This window comes from Arvicola amphibius, chromosome 1 (assembly GCF_903992535.2).
Source record: "Arvicola amphibius chromosome 1, mArvAmp1.2, whole genome shotgun sequence".
NCBI classification, from domain to species: Eukaryota; Metazoa; Chordata; class Mammalia; order Rodentia; family Cricetidae; genus Arvicola; species Arvicola amphibius.
In genome coordinates this window covers 148,965,012-148,985,800 of record NC_052047.1, presented here as the reverse complement: position 1 = coordinate 148,985,800, position 20,789 = coordinate 148,965,012, and the positions used below count along the sequence as shown (strand labels likewise).

At 51.6% G+C, this 20,789-nt stretch overlaps 2 protein-coding genes and 1 non-coding gene across 5 annotated transcripts; 1 reads left to right on the top strand and 2 right to left on the bottom strand.

The window, feature by feature from the left end:
* Positions 1-274: 274 nt before the first annotated feature.
* B4gat1 (beta-1,4-glucuronyltransferase 1) lies at positions 275-2,562 on the bottom strand. The gene is made up of 2 exons (XM_038311182.2): positions 1,405-2,562; positions 275-917 (listed from the first exon to the last, which is right to left on the bottom strand). Exons 1-2 carry the CDS (start codon positions 2,458-2,460, stop codon positions 726-728), a joined length of 1,248 nt encoding a protein of 415 aa, XP_038167110.1. The 5' UTR covers positions 2,461-2,562; the 3' UTR covers positions 275-725.
* Positions 2,563-3,038: 476 nt separating this feature from the next.
* Trnas-gcu lies at positions 3,039-3,120 on the top strand. The gene has a single exon. It is a non-coding gene; the product is annotated as a tRNA-Ser (tRNA).
* Positions 3,121-11,539: 8,419 nt separating this feature from the next.
* Positions 11,540-19,362, bottom strand: Slc29a2 (solute carrier family 29 member 2). Of its 3 annotated transcripts, none has more exons than XM_038315437.2 (12): positions 19,165-19,362; positions 18,837-18,918; positions 17,471-17,631; positions 17,155-17,294; positions 16,510-16,644; positions 16,216-16,313; positions 15,577-15,661; positions 14,634-14,776; positions 14,314-14,419; positions 14,139-14,224; positions 13,033-13,232; positions 11,540-12,553 (listed from the first exon to the last, which is right to left on the bottom strand). In XM_038315437.2, exons 1-12 carry the CDS (start codon positions 19,191-19,193, stop codon positions 12,442-12,444), a joined length of 1,377 nt encoding a protein of 458 aa, XP_038171365.1. In that variant the 5' UTR covers positions 19,194-19,362; the 3' UTR covers positions 11,540-12,441. The 3 variants fall into 3 exon arrangements, with proteins under 3 accessions (XP_038171365.1, XP_038171373.1, XP_038171381.1); XM_038315445.2 differs by having other exon boundaries at positions 13,033-13,228; XM_038315453.2 differs by lacking the exon at positions 16,510-16,644.
* Positions 19,363-20,789: the final 1,427 nt, after the last annotated feature.

The window sequence follows — 20,789 nt, the reverse complement described above, 5'->3', positions numbered from 1 at the left end:
GGTTCCACCGCCGACAATACGATGCTCCTGTCCACAACCCCTCAGCTCAGGAGAGTAACCGAGCCAGCTGTGGGTCTGAACGCTCTGTATTTACACACTGTCAAACGAAGGCAACCTACTGGAGGGTCCAGAGCTGGGACTTTACCCTCCACCCCCACCCCGAGGCCTACAGACCCTTTCCTCCTTCAGGGAGCTCAGAAGGGCGAAGGTGGAAGAAAACCAGGAAGCTTAAGCTTTCTACCCCAGTCTGAGCACTGCATTTCATGTTTTCATCTTTCTTTCCAAAAAGCTCGTTTTATTAAGTACTCAGAATTCTCAGATTTATTTCAGTCATACATTTTGCTCTGCTGCTATCCACCCAACATTGTTAATAATAACAATATAATAACAATAGTAACACTGTAATAATATTAATAATAGTTCACATTTGTACGAAGCTTACAGGATGTTTTCACATAAAGCGTCTCATCTGAGCCAACAGTTCTGTGAGGTAGGTATTTTCACCTCCCATTTTACAGACGGGATAATGGAGGCTCAGAGAGGTAACAGATTTTGTTCAAGGCCACACAGCTAGTTAGTGGTAAAGCTAGGACTTGATCCCAGCACCCCAAAGTCAAGTCCAGTGTTCCACAACCACAGCTACCTCTGTAAAGTGGAGGGGTCTTACCCCAGTCAGGCCTGAGGAGCCAGATGCTGAAAATTCTCAGACCACGGGAGGAAAGAAGTCAGCATCGATGGGGAGAGTTGGGGTACTTAGCCTTCAACTCCTGTTTGAACTGGCGGTAAAGGATCTTATTGCGCTGGTTTTCAGCCTCCTTTTGGGGATGAAACTTCAGTGCTTCTTTGAAGCCCTTATGAACCAGAAAACCTTCGTTCAGCACCTCAAAATTAAATCCTGCTACGTGCAGCTCACAGGCCTGGAGAGAAGAGACAGGGGAGAGACAGGAGAGACAGAGATGGGGGAAGAGAGAGATAGAGAGAGACAGAGAAAGAGAGGAGAGGAGGGAGACAGAGACAGAGAGAAATAAACAGAGAAGAGACAGACATAGGAGAGAGAGAGAAGAGAAAGAGATGAGAGAACCACACACACACACAGAGAGAGAGAGAGAGAGAGAGAGAGAGAGAGAGAGAGAGAGAGAGAGAGAGAGAAAGAGAGAGAGGGAGGGAGGGAGAGAGGGAGGGAGGGAGGGAGAGATCACAATAATAATTTAATGACATCCCCAGACATCCCCAGGGCCCAAATAGTCATCCCTAAAGCTTCACTCCACCCCCAACACCCCATTCGGGAATTCTACATCATCCAACAACCTTCCTCTTGCTTCTTGGCCTCCTTTCTATCAGTGGACACTCCATCCCTGACACACCTCCAGCCCCAGTCCCACCTGCCCTCTCCCTTTTAGTCACCTGACTGATTCGATTGAAGCCGTACTGCCGAAAGCGCTCATCAAAGGTGGGCACCTTTCCTCCAGCCACATAAAATGGTTCCCAGGGGTCCCGCCAGGGCACCACGTAGGCAGGTCTCAGCAAACTCTCCTCTGGCAGGTTGACCCAGCGGGAGTAGTTGGTGGGCGCATGGCAAGGCGTGCATAGCCCATAATAGAAAGGCCGGACTTCGCCCACCTGATAGAGCTGTACTAGCTCATTCTTGTTCATCGGCATCCGGCGGGTTCGGCGGATTTCAAACGCAGGCACCACCAGGGCCATGCCATCCCAGTGGTTACTCTGATCCAACATTTCCCTCAGGCCTCTCCACAGTCCCTCGCTGGGCACCATGTCCACATCAATTACCAGGGCATAGTTGGCCTCTTCTCGAGCCAGATTCCGTAACAAGTTATTGGGGTAGGAGATGTTGGTACCCAGTGCATAATTAATCCCGGGCTGGGCCACCCTGGCTAGCTTGTCAAAGACCTCCTGGCAGGACCGCAGCAGGGCAAATTCCCCAGGCTCCCGGGGGTCGGGCACAGCAGCCTCATAACGCGAGGGGCACACGAGGTGCATGGCGACCCTGGCACGCATCTCAGGACAGTGGCTACTCAGTGCATAGGCCAGCACCGTGGCCAGCTGTGCCTCCTCTTTGGTGGCTGCGAACACTGATACCGACAGTGGGCCCTCCCAGCGCTCCAGAAGTCCGGACAGGTGCAGCAGGTTGTCCACGCTAGCATGCGTGGCTAAGACGACATCGTTGGGGTCCACGGTGGTCTTCAGTAGACCCCTGTAGACGCGATAATCGCCGCTGGCATCCAGAACGCCTCCAGAGGCCAGAGCGGTGCGGAGTTGAGACTTTACCTGGTCCACGGATCGCGGGGACGGCGGGAAGAACTCGAAATACTGTTCCTGCTCCTCCTGCCCGTGCAGTCCGGAGAGCAGCGACAGGTAGAGCAGCTGCAGCATTGCCACCAACATGAGGGCAGCCAGCAGCAGCTGGTAGAAGGCGCATCGGATGGCGTAGGACATTTGCATGGCTCTCGGGGCTCCCGGTGCGAAACGGGGACCACCGGGCCGTATCCTCTGCCAGCCACCACAAGCCCAGTTTTACCGCAGCCTGCCGAACGCAGCCGAGGCCAGCCGAGGCCAGCCGAGCCCAGCGCTCAACCCCGCCCTCGGCCCGCTCGCCTCCACCTAGGTGCGGGCCAGCTCGCCCTCTGTGAGAGAGGAGGAGCTACTGCAGCGGTCGCTGTTCTGCGCGCGCTTTGCAAACGCCGAACCTAACTGCGATCACGTTCGTGCGGCCGCGGACCCCTGGCCGCAGACCTCTCCCGTGGGATCGGGACGCAGACCCCCAGGACAAGCGCGTCCGGAAACCCCAGTGCGCTCGCCGGGCTGCGGGAAGTGGAACCCGTGCAGAGCTCAGCTGTGACTCAGTCAACGATGGCGTGGTTCCCGATTGAAGTCCTTGGAGAGGAAATTTTAAAAACCTTTGTTAATGTTTCTTATTCCTCTGAACTTTTCCAGGTGGGTACTAGAACGTGGATGGAAGCGTGCAGGAGGTGCGCGTGAGATGAGAGATATGGGAATGTGGAAAGAGGCTTCCTGTGTGGGACGAGGTGGCCGAGTGGTTAAGGCGATGGACTGCTAATCCATTGTGCTTTGCACGCGTGGGTTCGAATCCCATCCTCGTCGGTCCCGTTTTATAGGGAAAAGCCTTCTTAATTTTCCACGTCCCGCCTGCCTTGAGTAGCAAAATGAAGAAACTTAGTGTCCCCGATACGATACGGTCGTATTTGCCCACCAACCGACCTTGTGTCCGGTGGGTAAGTATTCCAGCTTTCAGAACGTGCCATGGGATGGGTCACTGCTCTACTTTTCTTTCTCCTAAGAAGGACAGCGCAGGGGTGGTTGCCATCTAAGACTGGAACCCAGATTTTGCCCAGCAGCTCTTCGCTTGATGTTATCTGCTAATCCCGCGCTACTGTTTCCTCTCTCTTTCCCCAGGATGGAAACATTTTATCTACATATAGTTGCCCCAACACACACATTGAAGCAGAAGGCTTGTGCAACACCAGCCACTGTACACTGAAGGCACCTAGTGTTTGTGGATGAAGGGAACCATGAAATCTTTAGCTGAAATGTGGGGGAAGGGCATGCACTTCAACTGCTTCAGCAATTATACTTAATAAATACTTGACTTTTAAAAAACCAAGTCAGGAGGCATCCTTAGGGCAGAACACTGTGTGTAAGGAGCCCTGGAGTGACAGCGTTGGCTGGGGTGGGTGGGGGCTTTCACTGACTGTAGGGGCCCGAATTTTGGGAGAACTCTGTTTCACAGAGTGATACCGTTGCTCGGGAGTGCCAGCTCCCTGCCAAGGCTGTGCTGGGCGCTGGGGCAGGGCCTGCACATGCAGGTTCTGCACTTTTCACTGAAGACAGGCTTCGGAGAAAAGTTCAGAGCCTCTCAGCACAGGTTTTGTAGATACAGAGCTCAGAAATGAGACTTTGTGCCCCGTGAGAATTTCGTTTGTTTTCTGGAGCCAGGGTTTCTCCGTGTAGCTCTGGCTGTCCTGGAACTCGCTCTGTAGACCATGCTGGCTTCCAACTCAGAGATCTGTCTGCTTCTGTTTTTAACTTTTTTTTCTTCACAAATGGAGCTTTTAGAATAATAAACTTTGGAAAAAATACTATTAAAGTAGAGCTTCAAAATAAATAGTGTACATAGAGGAAAGGCTTGACAGCTTTTGTGGGCTGAGAAGGGGCTGCAGTGGAGGGAGGTGAAGTGAGCATGTGCTAGAGTGGGCACTGGGTGCCGCTCCACTCTGAGTAACCCTGTTTTATTTTATTATTATTGTTTTAAATAGTATCTCGCTACTGTAGTCCAGGATGGGCTTGACCTTGTGAACCTCCTGCCACTACCTCTGGCGTGTTGGGATCATAGGTTTGCACTATAGCTGGCACATCTGACTGCTTTATTATTTTACTGTTTGTGTTTTCGAGATAGAGATTTTCTTTTTGTGGTTTGTTTGTTTTGAGATAGTCTCTCTATGTAGTCCTGGCAATCCTGGAACTCACTCTGTAGACCAGGCTGGCTTCCAACTCATAGAGAGTCCTCCTGCCTCTGCCTCCTGAGTGCTAGCATTAAAGGTGAGCACCACCAAGACTGCCCTGAGATAGTCTTAGTACAGAGTCCAGGGCTGTCTTCACATTGATTCTCTTACCTTGTGTTCTCCAATGCTGGAATTATGGCATGCATACCATGTCTGACTCAAAATCTGTTTTAAATTTTGGAAGAAGCCGGGCGGCGGTGGCGCACGCCTTTAATCCCAGCACTCGGGAGGCAGAGGCAGGCGGATCTCTGTGAGTTCGAGGCCAACCTGGTCTACAAGAGCTAGTTCCAGGACAGGCTCCAAAAAAGCTACAGAGAAACCCTGTCTCGAAAAACCAAAAAAAATAAAAAAATAAAAAATAAATTTTGGAAGATATGGTCTACATTCCCACTGGTGACCTCTGTCCAGAAAGGCAGCACGGCTTCTCACTCTGTATTGAAGTCTGTCCTCAGCAGCGACCAAGCTGCTTACAATTCAGCCCTCACTCCCCACCCCAAGGACCTGCTGGGGTGAAAGCCGATTCTCATAGGCACCTCACTGCGCATGCACCTGGCTTTCTAAATTCCTCAGTATTTGAGGGAGTGTTTCAGTTTGCCACAAAAAATCCCTCCCAGGTCTTCCTGCCAGATTTTGAGCTATTGTTTGCCTCACCTGTAATCTTTACTGCAGACAGGAATGGGGCATTAATTTGCCCTGTTGTGTCTTAGAGAACTGTCTTTGACTTGCTTTTCCCTCCTGAGACTTCCGAGTAGGGAAAACACAGACGCGTGCTTGGCATCAGTCCCTTGGATGGGTTCCTAGACATATTGAAACATGACCTTGTTCTTTTCTAACAAGGTCGGCTCCCCCTCCCTAGGAGCCAATGACTTGGGTTTTCACCACCACCCCTGTGTGAGCTGATTTTCTGTGGCTGTAGCAAAATCCCTAATGTAAAAACTCATAAAGGGTTTTAGAAGTTTCAAACCTTGGTCATTTGGTCCCATCCCTTTGGGCTGTGGCAGGGAAAACATCAGAGGTGCTGGTGATGAGGTAAAAATGCTGTTGTTTGACAGGATGGAAGCAAAAAGACAGAGTCCCGCGAACCCTTTGAAAGGTGTGGCCTGAGGGACCCAACTTACTTCCACTAAGCCCCACCTCCTCATTGTTTTATGGCCGCTGGAAGCCTAACACTCCAGTGGCTGATTAGGGTGAGTTCCAGGGTAGCCTGGGCTACATGGTGACACCTGTCTCAAAAAACAAAACCAGACTCAACACATGATTTATTTTTGGAAACATTTAAGATCCAAACTGCAACAAGGGACCAGAGGGGGCGGGGCAAGGACAAGGAACATTTAAGACCCGAATTTTAACAACCAACCACTAATCCTGGGTGGGGATTTGGGGGGATGGGAAGGTGAGGGGCAAGGACAGGTAAAATACCACTAAGTTTTCCTATCATTTTTAGTTGCCTTAAAATTTTTTTTGCCAGAAAAATAACTTGTTTCTTCTATTATTTATTGACAAAACTGTTTAAATCTTAAAACTTAGAGCAAACAAACACAGAACAAGGCTGGGTGATGCAGGCGCAGGCACCTGCCACCAAGCTTGATGAGTCTGACTCCTGGAACCCACATGGTGGAAGGAGAGAACCAGCTCCCAAAAGCTTTCCTCTGACTTCCATGTACATTCTGTGACATGTATGTGCCTGTACCTACACACATCATACACAACAACACAGAAAGCAAAAACTCAAACCCAAAAGCAGAACAAAAAATTGAAAAAGAAACATAAAAGTCAGTATTCTTTTCCTTAAATGAGCAGAATTGCTCCTTCTGAGATATTCAGTTAAAACCGGTCTCTGGCTCTGACTCTACTCTGTGTGTATGTATGTATATGTATATACATGTATGGGTGTGTGTATGTATCTACAGGCTTGTGTGTCTGTATGAGCAGGTGTGTGTGTATCATGTGTCTGTATGAGCAGGTATGTATGTGTGCATATGTGTGTGCAGGTGTGTATGTACATGTATGCCAGAGATTGATTTCAGGTGTTTTCCTTGTCACTTTCCACTTTTCTTTTTCTTTGTTTGCTCGTTGTTGTTTCGAGACAGGGTTTCTCTGTAGTTTTGGAGCCTCTCCTGGAACTTGTCTGTAGACCAGGCTGGTCTCGAACTCACAGAGATCTGCCTGCCTCTGCCTTCCGAGTGCTGGGATTAAAGGCATGCACCACCACATTATTTTTCAAGACAGGATCTCTCACTGAACCTGGAGCTCACCGCTTGCCTAGACCGACTGGCTGACCTGGGATCTGGCCCTCTGTACCCTCAGTGCTGGGATTACAGGCAAGCACTACCCTGCCCAGCTTCGTCGCAGTCGCTGGGGATCCACAGTCAGGACCTCATGCTCCCCAGTCAGCGCTCCACCCACTGAGGCGTCTTCCCCACCCTGAGATCCCACAAAAGCAGAAAAATCTGGGGTTTCAACATACAGAACCTTCTTCAAAAAGCAGGACTGTCTGACTGGGCTTGGTGGTGCACACCTTTAATCTTACCACTTGGGAGACAGAGCCAGGGGGATCTGTGAGAGTTTGAGGCTAGCCTTGTCTAAGAGTGAGTTTTCAGGACAGCCAGAGCTACATCATAGAAAAAGCATGGCAGTATCAGGGCTCAGAAGCAGTTTGCACTTGCAGATTCATCTGCCAAACCTGTCATACAGTTTCAGCAACTCAGTACCAGCTTCTGCCACCTCCAGAGCTTCCCAGAAGTCACAGGACAGCAGCAGCCCAGTCCACTCCCTGGGCTGCACTTCTGAACACAGTCCTGTTTCCTTCTAGCCTCTTCCCTCTGCGGAATGCACTGCTGGTCACTGCTTCCGTTGCCCTGGAGAGCTTCAGCTGACTCTGTAAAACAGGGCTGAAAAAGGGTGAAACTTGAAATATAAGCTCAGTCAGGTGACCTCAGTCAACCATGATTTTGCTGAGAAATCCTGAGAAGGAGCCAGAATGCCATCCAGGTCCCTCCTACAGTTACCATGGCAACAGCTTTGCCTACAGTGAAAGGCCCCGTTCTCTCACGCGCTGACCTCCCCTCACTTGTGATAGGCTGATCACCTCAAGGTGTCTCCTCCGTGTGATGGGGCTGCATCCCCCCAAGAGGGATAAGCTGGTTGGTTCTTCCCACCAGGAAAGCTGGACCAGGCCATAGCATAAGGCCTCTAGTTAGCTATTGCTCAGAATTCAGTTCAAGGGCCGTAGATATGGCTAAGCATTTAAGAGCACTGGCTGCTCCCCGAGAGGACTCAGGTTTGGTTCCCAGCACCCACACAGTCGTCACAACCATCTGTTACTCCAGTTCCGGGCTTCTGATGCCCTCTTCTGACTTCTGAGAACATCAGGCACACATATGGCACACAGACATACGTGCAGGCAAAATACCCATGCACAGCTTTGGCCTAGCCACTCTAGTCAGACCAGGGTTTCAGCCCCACCCAATGCACAACGTGAGGCTGTGGTGAGAAACCAGGGAAGGAGATTACACATTTGCAGTGCCAAATGCTTCTCTGCTGTTTTGCTATTATTGTTCATTTCATTTGGTGTTTTTTTTAAGTCCACCTTCTAACCATTTTAACATTATTTTATGTGTGTATATGCCTGAATCTGTGCACCACATGAAGTCAGAAGAGGGTGTCGGGCCCCTGGAACTGAAGTTGCAGACAGTTACAAGCCATGATGTGGGTGACTTGGACCTGGGTCCTCTGGAAGAGCAGCCAGTGTTCTTAACCTCCCAGCTGTCTCTTTCCAGCCCTGTTTGTTTCTTTTTGAGACAAAGCCTCATGTAGTCCATACTGGCCTCAAACTCCCTATGAGGCCAGAGATGATCTTGAACTCCTGATCTTCCTGGCTGTGTTTTCTAAGTGCTGCACCTCCCCCACTGCTAAATGCTTCTCATTAGCAGAATTTTAACCAGAACTGGCCAGCCTCCCTATAAAAGGGTCAGCACCTTGAAGGTCAAGTCCGAGCTTCAGTGTCCCTCTGAAGTGGCTCAGTCCCCTCCACACTAACACCTCCAAGGCCCTTTCAAAGGAGGGAGGGTCTGATGGCAGAGCTGTGTCAGGGCTGAGGATGGGAGTAGGAGGAGGAGTGAGAGAGACAGGAACGGGACTGGTGTAGCCATTTGCTCAAGCCTCTGTTCCTAACAGAAAGCCAGCTTCCTTCGGGTGTAGTGCACATGGCTTTAGTCTCAGGATTTGGGAGACAGAAGCAGGCAGATCTCTGTGAGTTCTAGTCTGGTTAGAGCGACACAGTGAGACCCTATCTCAAAAAATGGGAGGGACAAATAGGAACTGGAGAGATGTTTCAGTGTTAGGAGCACCAGCTGGTCTTGAACAGGACCCAGGTTCGGTTCCCAGCACCCACATCTCAACTCACAACCATCTATCACTCCGGTCTCAGGGGATCTGATGCTTGCCTGGCCCCTGTGGGCACCAGGCACACGCATGGTACAGAGACATACATGCAGGCAAATCATTCGTACTCATAATTTTTTTTAAATACTTAAAAAAAATGCCAGCTTCTCCTGGTCTGATGAAACAGTTGTGTGGGAAGATGGATATTCTAGGTGTGACCTCAGGACATTTTCGCCACGAGTGTCCTTTTCCGCGACTCGTCCTCCACTGCTCATCCCAGCTCTTGGCTTGCTCCAGGTGACAGTGGCCCCTGAGCGTTTTCTGAGACTGCCTGGCCTGTAGGTGGGTGGAGGGGTACTTCTCTGGCCCCAGGAGAGTCTGCCAGGCCGAGAGTTCTCTGAAGGAACTGGGATCCAGGACTATGAGTCTCAGTTCGAAGGTCTTTGCCAAGAGTTCTGGTGACTCTAGTTACTACCTAGGGCTGGGTCCAAGGCCTGCCTTCGCTCTCTGTGTCAGGTGACAAACTCCTTGACTTCCAAGCTTCGCCCTCAAAGGCTTGGATCTGAACCGTAGGTGCGGGAGCAGCCTTAAAGCACTTAGCCAGGGGAGGAAGTTGTCTTTAACGAAACAACCGTGCTCCTGTCCACATCCACGGTCTGCTCTCTGTTCCCCAGCTACAAGAACACTTGGCTGTGGTCTCTCTGCTTCTGGTCCACAGACAGCTCTGGCTAGGACACTCTGCTAAGAGAGCCCTGCCACTGCCGTCCTAACTGTAGGACAAAGTTCTAAAGGGTTGTTCACATAAAGCCCGGCCTCGCCTGTCCTGTCACCTGCGTGCGGGCCATCCTCTGCCCTGCTCTGCCCCTGTCCCTCGACGCCTTTCGGAAAGCCCCACGGCAAGCTTCTTGTTTCTCTTCCACTCTCTGGCTCCTCTGACAGGGAGCCTATAGCTAGAAAACTCATATTCCTTCCTCACAGCCCAGCTTGGGTAAAGCTAACCCTGACCTCCCTGGTGGGTCAGGGACTTCCTCTGCTAGGCTTGAACCCTGACCTCCCCGGTGGTCAGGGGCTCCCTCTGCTAGGCCTGTACCACACGCTTCTGCAACTTTTACAAGCTGTGTCGTGGTTACCATCTCCTCAAGGCCTTGGATCATGGACCAAGGCCTCTTTGTTTCAATCTCTAGACCAGCTAGAGCAGGTATCTACGAACAATAGTCAGAGAAATAAACCTTTACTTGAGGTCTTCGGTAGCACAATTAATAAAAACTCAGAGACAGAAATTGGGTTCAACCTGAAGGTCAGAAAAGCAAAGCAGCCAGCCACTGGCTCTTTCCTCTACCTCAGTCCAAAATGGCGATCCTGCCTCCGGGAATCTCGGAATAAGACTGTGTCTAAGAGCTGTCTCTTCCCGTCTTTTATTCCTCTCTAGGGCTGGGATTAAAGGCATGGACCACTGCTGCCCAGTTTCTGTGGCAAACTAGTATGACTACTGGGATTAAAGGTGTGTGTCGCCACCGCCTGGTCTGTAAGTCTGACTAGTGGGGCTGTTTTACTCATTGATCTTCAGGCAAACTTTATTTATTTATTTATTTATTAAAAAAAAGATTTATTTATTTATTATGTATACAACATTCTGCCTCGATGTATGCCCGCACGCCAGAGGAGGGCGCCAGATCTCAGTACAGATGGTTTTGAGCCACTATGTGGTTGCTGGGAATTGAACTCAGGACCTCTGGAAGAGCAGCCAGTGCTCTTAACCTCTGAGCCATCTCTCCAGCCCCAAACCTTATTTATTAAAAACACAAATGAAGTATCACTAGTCTTCCTTGTGTCTTATTTCTGTTTCTAAAGTCATAGCTTGCCTTCCCATCCTCTAATATCAAGAGCCCGTGGCTTCTAAGCAAGTACCCTGTGCTGGCTCAACCCCTGTGCTGGTGTGTGATGTGCTCCATGAATGTTCATGGAACATAGAGGGTAGGAAACCTTATTGGGCAGAGCAGGTGTTCACGAGTACAAAGATGAAGGAGACCTCTTCTCCATCCGTCAGGGACCTGGCTAGGTTGCTGAGGAACTACTCAGGCTGACTGCCTCTCTAAGGCCAAGATTTCTGGGAATGAGCAACACTGGGAGAGGAAGCAGGTGCAGGAGAGAGCTGGGCTCAAGAAAGGGGACGGCAGTAGTTGGTTAGCTATTCAGCCAAGCGATCTGCTTAGGAGCACGGAGCCACTGCTTCCTACATTTTAGATTTATCTTTATTTTGTGTGCATGAGTGTTTACCTGCACACACGTATGTACACCATGTATGTGCCTGGTGCCCACAGAGCCCACAAGAGGACGTTAGATGCCTTGGGACTGGAGTCGCAACATTCCTGGCCACTGTGAGTGCTGGGAATCAAACCTGGGTGATCTAGAACAGCTTAAACCCCAAGCCATCTCTCCAGTTTCCTGCAGACCCATCTGGCCTCCTCAGTTGTCAAGAGGTCCAGAGAGCACAAACCTTTGCCCATCTCAGAACCTGCCATCTCAATCTGTCAAATGGGCATGACCACCCCTACCCCACCCAGTTTACTGAAGCGAGCCAGCAGGACTGTAGAAGTAAACACTCTAGGAAGCCATTATAAAAACAAACAGTTTTTATTGGTCTTGGGAACAGGGTCACAGGAGAAACGGGGTGAAAAATGGTAGCAAGTGCCTAGGGCACCTGCCTGGAGACCTTTGAGAAAGAGAAACAAGTGGTGAGCTGGAAGGTCAGCACCTGCAAGGAGGTCACTCTCCCTGGACCAGTCAAGGGACACCTCGGGGAGGCACAATCCCCACCCAGCTTGTTCTACAGGCCTCACTGAGGTTTGCGTGAGAGAGTGGTTGTGGAACAACTTTGCAAACTGTAAAGTGCAGTGCACAACACATGCAAGCTAGCTGCCTTTGTGTTAGACAGGCCTGTCTGGATGCTACGGAGTACTGACTATGAAAAACACTGTTGGAGTCTCAGAGGTTGGTCCCTTGAGCTTTCTCTTCCCCTCAACTTCCGTGGCACCTCATGCCCTACCCATGGGCCTTGGGGGTGAGAAGGTGGAAGTGTTGTTCTGGAGCTGGCCCCAGTTCCCACTCTGAGCTGAGGTAGAGACCATCAGGGTGTCCTCAGCAAGGCCTGCAGTGGCTTTGCTCCCTGGGGTCAGTGGACGGTGGGATGAACAAATACAGTCCTGGTGGCAGGGAAGGCCCTGGCCCTGCGCTCTCTTTCTCCTGAGTATTGCCTTCCAGTACGTTCCTTTGTGCGTCTCAGTGAGATCCATCCTTCCCTGGGTGAGGGACAGAACGACTGCTGGTGGATTCTTCCTCGCCATATGCAATATGGCACCCAGCCAAGGTCGTCTCTGCCCCCTCCTGGCACCCACAGACCAAGAGGCGTAGTGTAGTGGAGGTTGTCCCCTGGGAAAGTCCCAGCTCCAGAAGCCGTGCTGAGAGAGAGGAGGGCTGTGGGGGCACTGATGAGGAGGGCTATGGGGAGCACTCAGGGCTCTCAGAGCAAAGCCTTAAAGAGGAAGGAGAGAGAGGCTCCGCAGGACAGTCCCAGGGCCAGGAAGAAGGTCATGAGGGCTCCGGCCACTTCCCTCTCATGTGGCAGCACCTGCCTAGAACACAAAGAAACAGAAACTTATATGGAGAAGGCTGGGCCTGACCTTAGAGACAGCTTCTGCATCCTCTGATGTCCCCTCTGCACTAGGTTCGAGTCTGGGTCTGACCCCACCCTGTGTCACTACAACCTGGTCTTTCTCTGGGCTTCTGTTCCCTCCTCTGTAAAATGAAGACGCTGAGAAAGAATATCTGATCTCTTTGGGCCTTTACAGTTCTAATTCTCAACAAAATGTTCTACTTAGTTCTTCCTGCCATGTTTACTGGTCTGAGAGTCCCAGCCCTACTGCCCCTGGAGAAAATAGCTGGGTGACCTAGACAGGTAACGCCCCCAGATCCTAGCCTGGGGCAAGTGCCACAGTGAAGGCCTGTCCTATAGGATGACACCAGAGCTGAAGACAGCAACCTTGGGGTGATGGTCTCCCTTTGCAGAACCCTGTCTCCCCGGCACCAGCACCCAACCCTTTGCTCCCCAGACCTGGGTGCCAGGCACATGGTGAGAGACACCAAGTAGCCATTGGAAACAGCGAAGAGCAGCATAAACGTGATGAAGTAGGCATCCTGCCAGAAGACGGTGGGCAGCCGGGCGCGCGTGGGCACATGGCAGAGCATGAAGAGGGGCACAAACAGGAAGCGCAGGCACACCAGTAGGGGCAGCAGCCGGCTGTCCTCATCTGGCTGGGACAGAGGTTCAGGTGAGTGTGGGCCCTGTAGCTAGGTGAGGGGCAAGTCACATGCGTGCAGATGCCCTAGGAGGCCAGAAGAGGCTATCTGACCCCTGGAAATGAAGTCACAGGGAACTGTAAGCAGAGCAACATGGGTCCTGGGAACTGAACTCAGGTCCTCTGGAAGATCAGTCAGTGCTATCTCTCTAGCCCCTGATCATTTCTTTATAATAAAAGCATTCACTCCTTTAATCCCAGCACTGGGGAGGCAGAGGCAGGCAGATCTCTGTGAGTTCAAGGCCAGCCTGGTCTACAAAGAGAGTTCCAGGACAGCCAGGGCTGTTATACAGAAAAACCCTTCCCTGAAAAACCAAAATGAATTAATTAATTAAAAAAAAGAGCATTAAAAGTTCGGTCCTCTGGTTTTCTGACACACAGAACATTCAGATTATCTATAGTGACTGTGCACTGGAGTGCCAGCACGCATTTCTCCAGCCTAACTACAACTAGAACCCTTTGGCCAGTTCTCCCATCAGATTCCTGGGTCTCCAGGTTGTGTCCCCACTTGGGTTGCTGCTGCTGTATTTGTTACAGTCCCAGGGAGCCATCAATTAAGGAAACAATGCTCCGCTTACAGCAATCCATTAACTAAGAATCATGTCCAATTTCTCACCAGGTACAAGAATCTTCACAAAGCAGAGGGCTGGACATGGCGCTCCACCAGATGTGGTGGCTTTGGTGGAATTCATCCCCAGCCTGGCCTGCCCATTCCAGAGGCCAGTTACTTACTGCCATTAAGACAGCCATTCAATGTCAGATCAGGGGCACTACTGAAGGTCACCTTTCCATGTTCCTGTGCACCCTTTTGGTCCCCAGTTACTTCCTAACCCTTTGGCTGGGTCAGTGCAAACAAGCTCACCCACAGGAAGTAGGAAGTCAGGCTTCGGCCCAGCCAATCCATAACGTTGAAGAGCAGGAAGCAGCAGATGGGGTTGAAGAACTGACCTGGGGTAAGAGAGAGCAGACAGTCACCCCATTCCCATCTGTCCTTTCCCCTCACTTCCCAGCCCCTCCTTCTCCATCCCAACACTCACTCCACTTTCCAGGGCTGGTGGAGCTGGTCACCATGGCCGTGATGGCAGGAAAGACGGACAGGGTGACTGTGAAGACCAACACAAGGCACAGCGCCGTCAGCCAGATCTGGGAGCCGGAGGCAGGGTGTGAGCGGGCAGGGCAGCCCCATGTCCATCATGCAGCCCCCAACTGTGCTGCTGTAGCCCCACCCACTGCATCCCTAAGCCACCACGACCCAATAACAATAGGGAATAAGCACTAAAGCCCAGGGGTGGAGAAAGTGTCCTGGGTAGATGGTTAGGAGCTATCTCTTAGCTGAACCTTCCAAAAGACAATGAACCTTCCGGAAGACAACAAAGACTGAAGGTTTTCCCGGCTTCTGTGGCTCCTCTAGTTCCAGCTCTGACTCCGGCTCCTTCTCAAGGTCAAGATCCAGAGCTGGGTCTGCCTTCTGGGGGCTGATGGGAATCCCATTCTTCTCATCTAGGGGAGAGGGAAGGCTGGGGGATCAGCCCCGTGGCTCAGATTTCCAAAAGCAAGGAAATCCTGGTGGTAAAAAAAGTGTCTCTTCCCAGCCAAAATGCAGAAGATTAGTAGTGTCAATAGCCTGTTTATTGATTTATTTGTTTATTTATTGCAGTGCAGGGATTGGCCTGTGGTTTCAGGGACTTTTAAACGTGTCACTCACTGAATTACACCCCAGCACTTCCATGTTTTTTGTTTTGTTTGTTTGTTTTTGAAGATATGATCTCTTTCTAGCCCAGGCTGGCCTAGAACTCTCTGTTACCTCGACCTTTGACTTGCTATCCTGCCTATGTGCCAGGCAATTAGTTAAGCATTTGCATGGATTCTCTCATTGTCTCTGTGCCCTGAAGAAATGGAGGCTAAGCTGGGCATGGTGGCAAACGCCTTTAGTCTCAGCACCCAGGAAGGTGGGCAGATTTCTGAGTCTGAGGCAGGCATGGCCTACACAGAAAGACCCTGCTGCCAAAAAAAAATAGTCAAGCAACAAAAAAGAAATGGAAGCTAGAGAGATTCACTGATCTGCCCAAGGCTGAAGAGCCTAGAGATTGTGGATCCAGAATGCTCTCTGCCGCTTCTTCACTTTGCTCAAGCGGAAACAGACCCACAGGGTAGCAGGGACGGCTCCCCTTCATGACCTGCCTTTGCTCGCACAAGGCTCAAAGAGATGGGGCGGTAATGGGGACAGAAGGAAATAGCTCCCAGGAGTCTGCTTGAACTTGCTCTCTCTCCTACCTCCCCTGCAAGGTCCTGGGATTTACCAGCTTGAAGGAGCTCAGCTTTGGTCTCTAGCTCCTGAACTGGGGCCTGGGACAGCTTCTTGGCCAGGTAGTAGCGGGCAAACTCCTGCAGAGGAATCAGCAAGTCAGTCCTGCCCCAGGCCTGTCTGTACCCCCTCCCCAACACCCTTCACTGGGAGGCTAAGGTCCCTGTGATGATTTGAAAGAAAGTGGCCCCCAAAGGGAGTGGCACTATTAGGAAGTGTGGCCTTGTTAGAGTAGGTGTGGCCTTGTTGGAAGAAGTGTTACTCTGGGTGTGGCCTTTGAGGTCTTCTATGCTCAAGCTATGCCCAGTGTCACAGCTCACTTTCTTTATGCCTAAGAATCAGGATGTAGAACTCCCAGCTACCTCTCCAGCACCAGGACTGCCTGTGTGATGCCGGGTCCCACCATGAGGATAATGGAATAAACTCTGAAACTATAAGCCACCCCTGTCAAATGTTTTCCTTCATAGGAGTTGCCATAGTCAGGGTGTCTCTTCACAGCAATAGAAACCCTAACTAAAACTGTACCCCAACCAACACCTCCTCTAGGAGGATCAACATTAACTGAGGTCTCATCTCCCAGGGCTTTGTTCAAAATTCCCTAAGGCGGGGGTGTCTAGCCCAGTGGTAGGCTCACCAGATGGGGCAGGCTAAGGTAGCACACGATGGAGAGTAGGATGCCCACACAGGGTGTGATGAAATACCCAAGGGCAGAGGTCTGGGCATCCACGCCACCTATGGCAGAAACTTCAGCTGCAGAGGAGAGGCAAACCCCACACTCCCACATGGTTTCCTGTCACGTCACCTGTTCATTCTCCCTTGGGATGAAGCCCAAGACCCCTACCCCTCAGTCTCCACCCCATTCCCTGGCATCTTCCCTCTGTGTCCCATCTCCTCTTCCCCGACCCTCCAGCCACCTAGGTGGACTCACTGGCCATGGACATGAGCATAGCAAGGGCAGCGAAGATCCCAGCCAGGCCCTGGCCACTGAGGAAGAGGGTGCTGTAGGTGGAAGGCATGGTACCCAGCTGCCCGAAAAGGCTGCCTTGGAGCACTGCACAGAAAGCTGTAGAGAGACAGGGGCGTGGGGGGGGAGAGCACCAATACTCAGGCAGCCTTGGAGGCATCTGAGAGGCAGTCTGGTGCATGGGAACTCTGGCCCAGGCTGGGCAGGCATGGGTTTTCCTGGGGATTTAGGGCTAGAACATCACCCATCTATTTCTCTCTATTTTTTATTTTTCTTGAGATAGGGTCTCAACCATGTAGCTTTCGCTAGCTAGGAAGTCACTTTATAGACCAGGCTGGTCTTGAACTCACAGAGATCTGCCTGCCTCTGCCTCCCAAGTGCTGGGATTAAAGGTGTGCACCACCACACCCAGCCTGTTTGTCTTCTGAGATATAACCATTGGTCTGTGGGACTTCTGACTAAGAGGCCTGTTCTTAGGTTACTATGGGTCTGAGACAAGTGATTTTCTTTTGGGGGGTTTGGGTGATAATGGCATTATCTTCATTCAAGGATCCGTTGGCCTGTTCTAGTACAAGGAAGAAGTGGGAGGGCGGGAGGCAGTGAACTTACAATTGATGAACCAGACGGATGCCATGGTGATGGAGAAGAACAGCCCAGGGCTCAAGTCCACCTTCACCAATGCCGCTGTCAGGACAAAGAGCAGCAGTATGGCCAGCAGGCTGCCCAGAATACGCACCGCCTCAGGGATGCTGCTCAGAAAAGAGGCGGAGGACATCAGACGGCCAGGCATGGGAAGACAGGCAAGGGGCAGGGCAGTGGAGCTGGAGCGGGAGGGTGGGAGCAGGGAAAAGGCAGGAAGCTGGAGGTGCTCCTGGCCGCTATAACATCTCCACAAAGAGGCTGGGGTCCCACCACTGGCTCTTACCACTGATACAGGAAGGAGTTGAGGAGCGTGAAGAGCAGCAGAGGCAGCTGGGACAGCAGTGTCACCCAGTTGTTGAAGTTATAAGAGTCTGTGGGGCCGGTGTGGTTGGTGCTCAGAGCCTCAGCTGTGCTATTGGCCCCTGCCAACCGCCCCTGGAAGTACTGCCAGATGGGAGACAGTGTAGCGTCAGGAACCATTGTCCCCTTCCACACTTGGGCTAAACTCTTTGGGCCCGTCTTTGTACTGTCGCCAGCTCCTGGCACACAGCTTGAGCAGGATGGATATGCACTGTATATAAATGGCTGAATTCTGGGACTGAGCCCGGGGCCTTGCTACATGTCTGGGTCATATCTCCTCTTCAGTGTCCTGGCTCCAGCCCCACTCCCACGCCTGCAGTGGCTCTATGTCCATTTATCTTGTGGGCATTTATTGAACACCTACTGTATGCAAGGCCCCAGCTTAGGTGCTAAGCAATTACATCTTCTCTGCCACACATACCCAGCTACTCTTGTGCTTAGCTTCCCATGGCCTGCAAGGCAGATCTCATGTCTGCCTTCTGCATCATCCCGCTAAGCTCCAGGCTCTAGACACTTTTCTAAATGGGCCCTTCTTAGCCTCCACTCTGAATTCCCTCTCCCCACCTTTGCCTGCTCAGTTCCCAATTTACAACTCCCTTCTATGAAGCAGAAGATATTTCTCCTGCGAACCTTCAGCACTCTGCTTCAGGCTGGAATGGAGAGACACATGTCACGTTACATTATTAATAACTCTGGTCCCATGGATCTCCAGCTCAGTAGCTGATTCATCTTTGGGTATCCAGGGTTTACTACTGACATTGGCACCCCATAGGCACCCGGAAAGTTGCCCCACTGAATATGTTTGAATAACCCTGTCCCAAAGAAAATGCAAGCTACACATTTTTGCCTTTCCATCAAAGAATGCATGCTTTGGGGACTAAAACGCCCTTCTCTCATGGTTCCTCCACAGCAGCAATGCCTGATCCACAGTAGTTACACACTAAATACTAGTTGAATAAATATAATTCATGTCACTGCAAAGAAAGCTAAAGGTTTGGAAAATCCACTTTTGGAATGATTGGCCAGAAATAGCGACAAAAAGCATGGGCTAGTAGCTCCTTTGCTGGTCAGACTCCCTTCGTAGATGGCCCTGCCCCTTGGTGATCTAGACATTGCTAAAAGTTTGCCTAGCCAGGTAATGGGCGTTCCCTCTGCGAGGCTCTGTGCATCGGTGGACAAGTGAGACGCAGAAGGCGTGGTGAGGAAAGCGGCTTGGGAACCGCAGTCCAAGGCGGCTGGAGGGATGGAGGTTTGTGGCCATGCGGTCGCTCACTGGCCGCAGGTCTCACCGGGATAGCGGTAATGAAGAAGTTCCAGGGGAGGAGGGTGCCCAGTCCCAGGATGAAGAAGCTGATCCCGACCAGGTGGTAGCTGTGGGGATCAGTCAGAAGGTCACCCCGAGGACGCACGCCTGGGCCGCCCTAGCCGCCTCCGAGGCCGCCCCTCAGTAGAACGGACTACAACCCCCACTACCCTCACGCAAGCAGCCAAGGGAATCGGCTGATGGGAATTGTAGTCCCGTTAGTCTTGAAGCCCAGGAGCATGCAGACCAGCGGGAATTCACAGGCCTATGGTCACCGAGGCTCCGGTACGCACCACCTGGGGTTCCCACCTCACCTGTCCCGAGGGGAGTCTTCTCGCGCCATGGCTGCCGCAGCCCAGTGCGCCAGGCCCGGTACGGGGCGGCTGCACCTGAGCCTATGCGGGGCTGGGTGGTCGAAGGACAGCAACGGCAGCCGGTCTTCCGGAATCCCAAGGTCGGGACACGGAGGTCCAGGCTGGGCTATCGCCCGGGCTACGTTTTTGCGGGTTCAGATCTCGGCTCCGCCCCCGGGGCGGGAACAAAGGGCCGAGCACTCCTCCCCCGTAGCGCTGGTTTTCCGTCTCGCAGGCTGCTGTGCCTTTGGGTTTGGGATCCCGTTTCCTGCTGCTTGCACGTATGCCGCTGGGTCTCACCACTGCCCTTCCCGCAGGCTCCTGTCCTCTCTGCAGGCCTCTGGGGATCCCAAGGAGCTGGGATCTCTGGAGAGGGTTGTTATTTACCGTGTCGCGAGACCCCCAACAAGACCACCACGGAGCCAACTTTCCAATACAAGAACAAAGGTTTCTTTAATAGAGCCCGGGCAAGGACCTTGTCCAACACTTCAGGACAGCTAATGAGGGAAGAAGGCCCCACTCCCTATTACAAAGGGTTTATATAGGGAAAAACCAAAACCACGAGCAGGGAGCTATATGTCTTGGCGTTCTATGATTGGGTGAGGGGGATGCAAGGTGAGGTCATTCTTTAAAATCATTGGCTAGGCTATAGGTAGGAAGCTACTAACTGCTGGCAGCATGTCTGCAGGAAATCACAAAAAATGTTGACAGGATATAGGATATCTGTAGGAACATCTGGTCTTTGTTAAACTTTATTGTCCTGTTTCCCGGCTGACTGAATCCGGGATGTATGTTTAAATCCTGCTAAACAACACATTCCAGGCCCCCAGTCACCAGATGTCTCAAGATGGAAGCCTATTCACAAGATGGCGCTGGTTCTGTTCCTTCAGGGTGACAAGGATGCTGTCAGGGGGAAGGGGACAATTGGTGCCTGGGCACAGTCGAACTGGCTGGGGTTCTTCCTCGTGGCACGCTGCTGAGCTGGAACCTTGCTTGCATCCCTTAAGGTTTGGAGACCTCTGGGCTTGCTGCTACCCAGTTGGCAGCTTAGCAAGCAAGCCTGGTGGGCCGGGTGGGGCAAGCTGTTGTCACCTACTGTTGCAGAGGGTCCTAGCAAGATGCTCGGAGGGAGTTTCCCCAGAGGTCGAGGAGTTGTCCGGTTGTCTTTGCAGATGGATATGGAAGACAGACAAACAGGCCCTTTTTCCAGGGGTACCTGGGTCCAGCAAGGAGGGAACTGTGACCCAGTAAGTGATGCTCGGATCCCTCCCCAGCAGTTGCTGCCTGCCACCACCACCATCATTGGCACCACCATAATAGTGGAAGGCTGTGTTCACCTTCCACTATTACCCACACTCAGTGAAAATTTTGATGAGATTGCAAATAAGAATCATATAATTTATGCATGGGTGTGGTTTCACTAGAAGAAAGAAGTGAGACATTGGTTTCCTGAGTTAATATATTTGCGCCCCCCCCAAAAAGTGTATTGATCTGGGCCGGCAAGGCAGCTCTGAAGGGAAGGGTGTCACTGCCAAGCCCATTAGCCTGAGTTTCAGCCCTAGGACTCATGTGGGGGAAGGACTGCA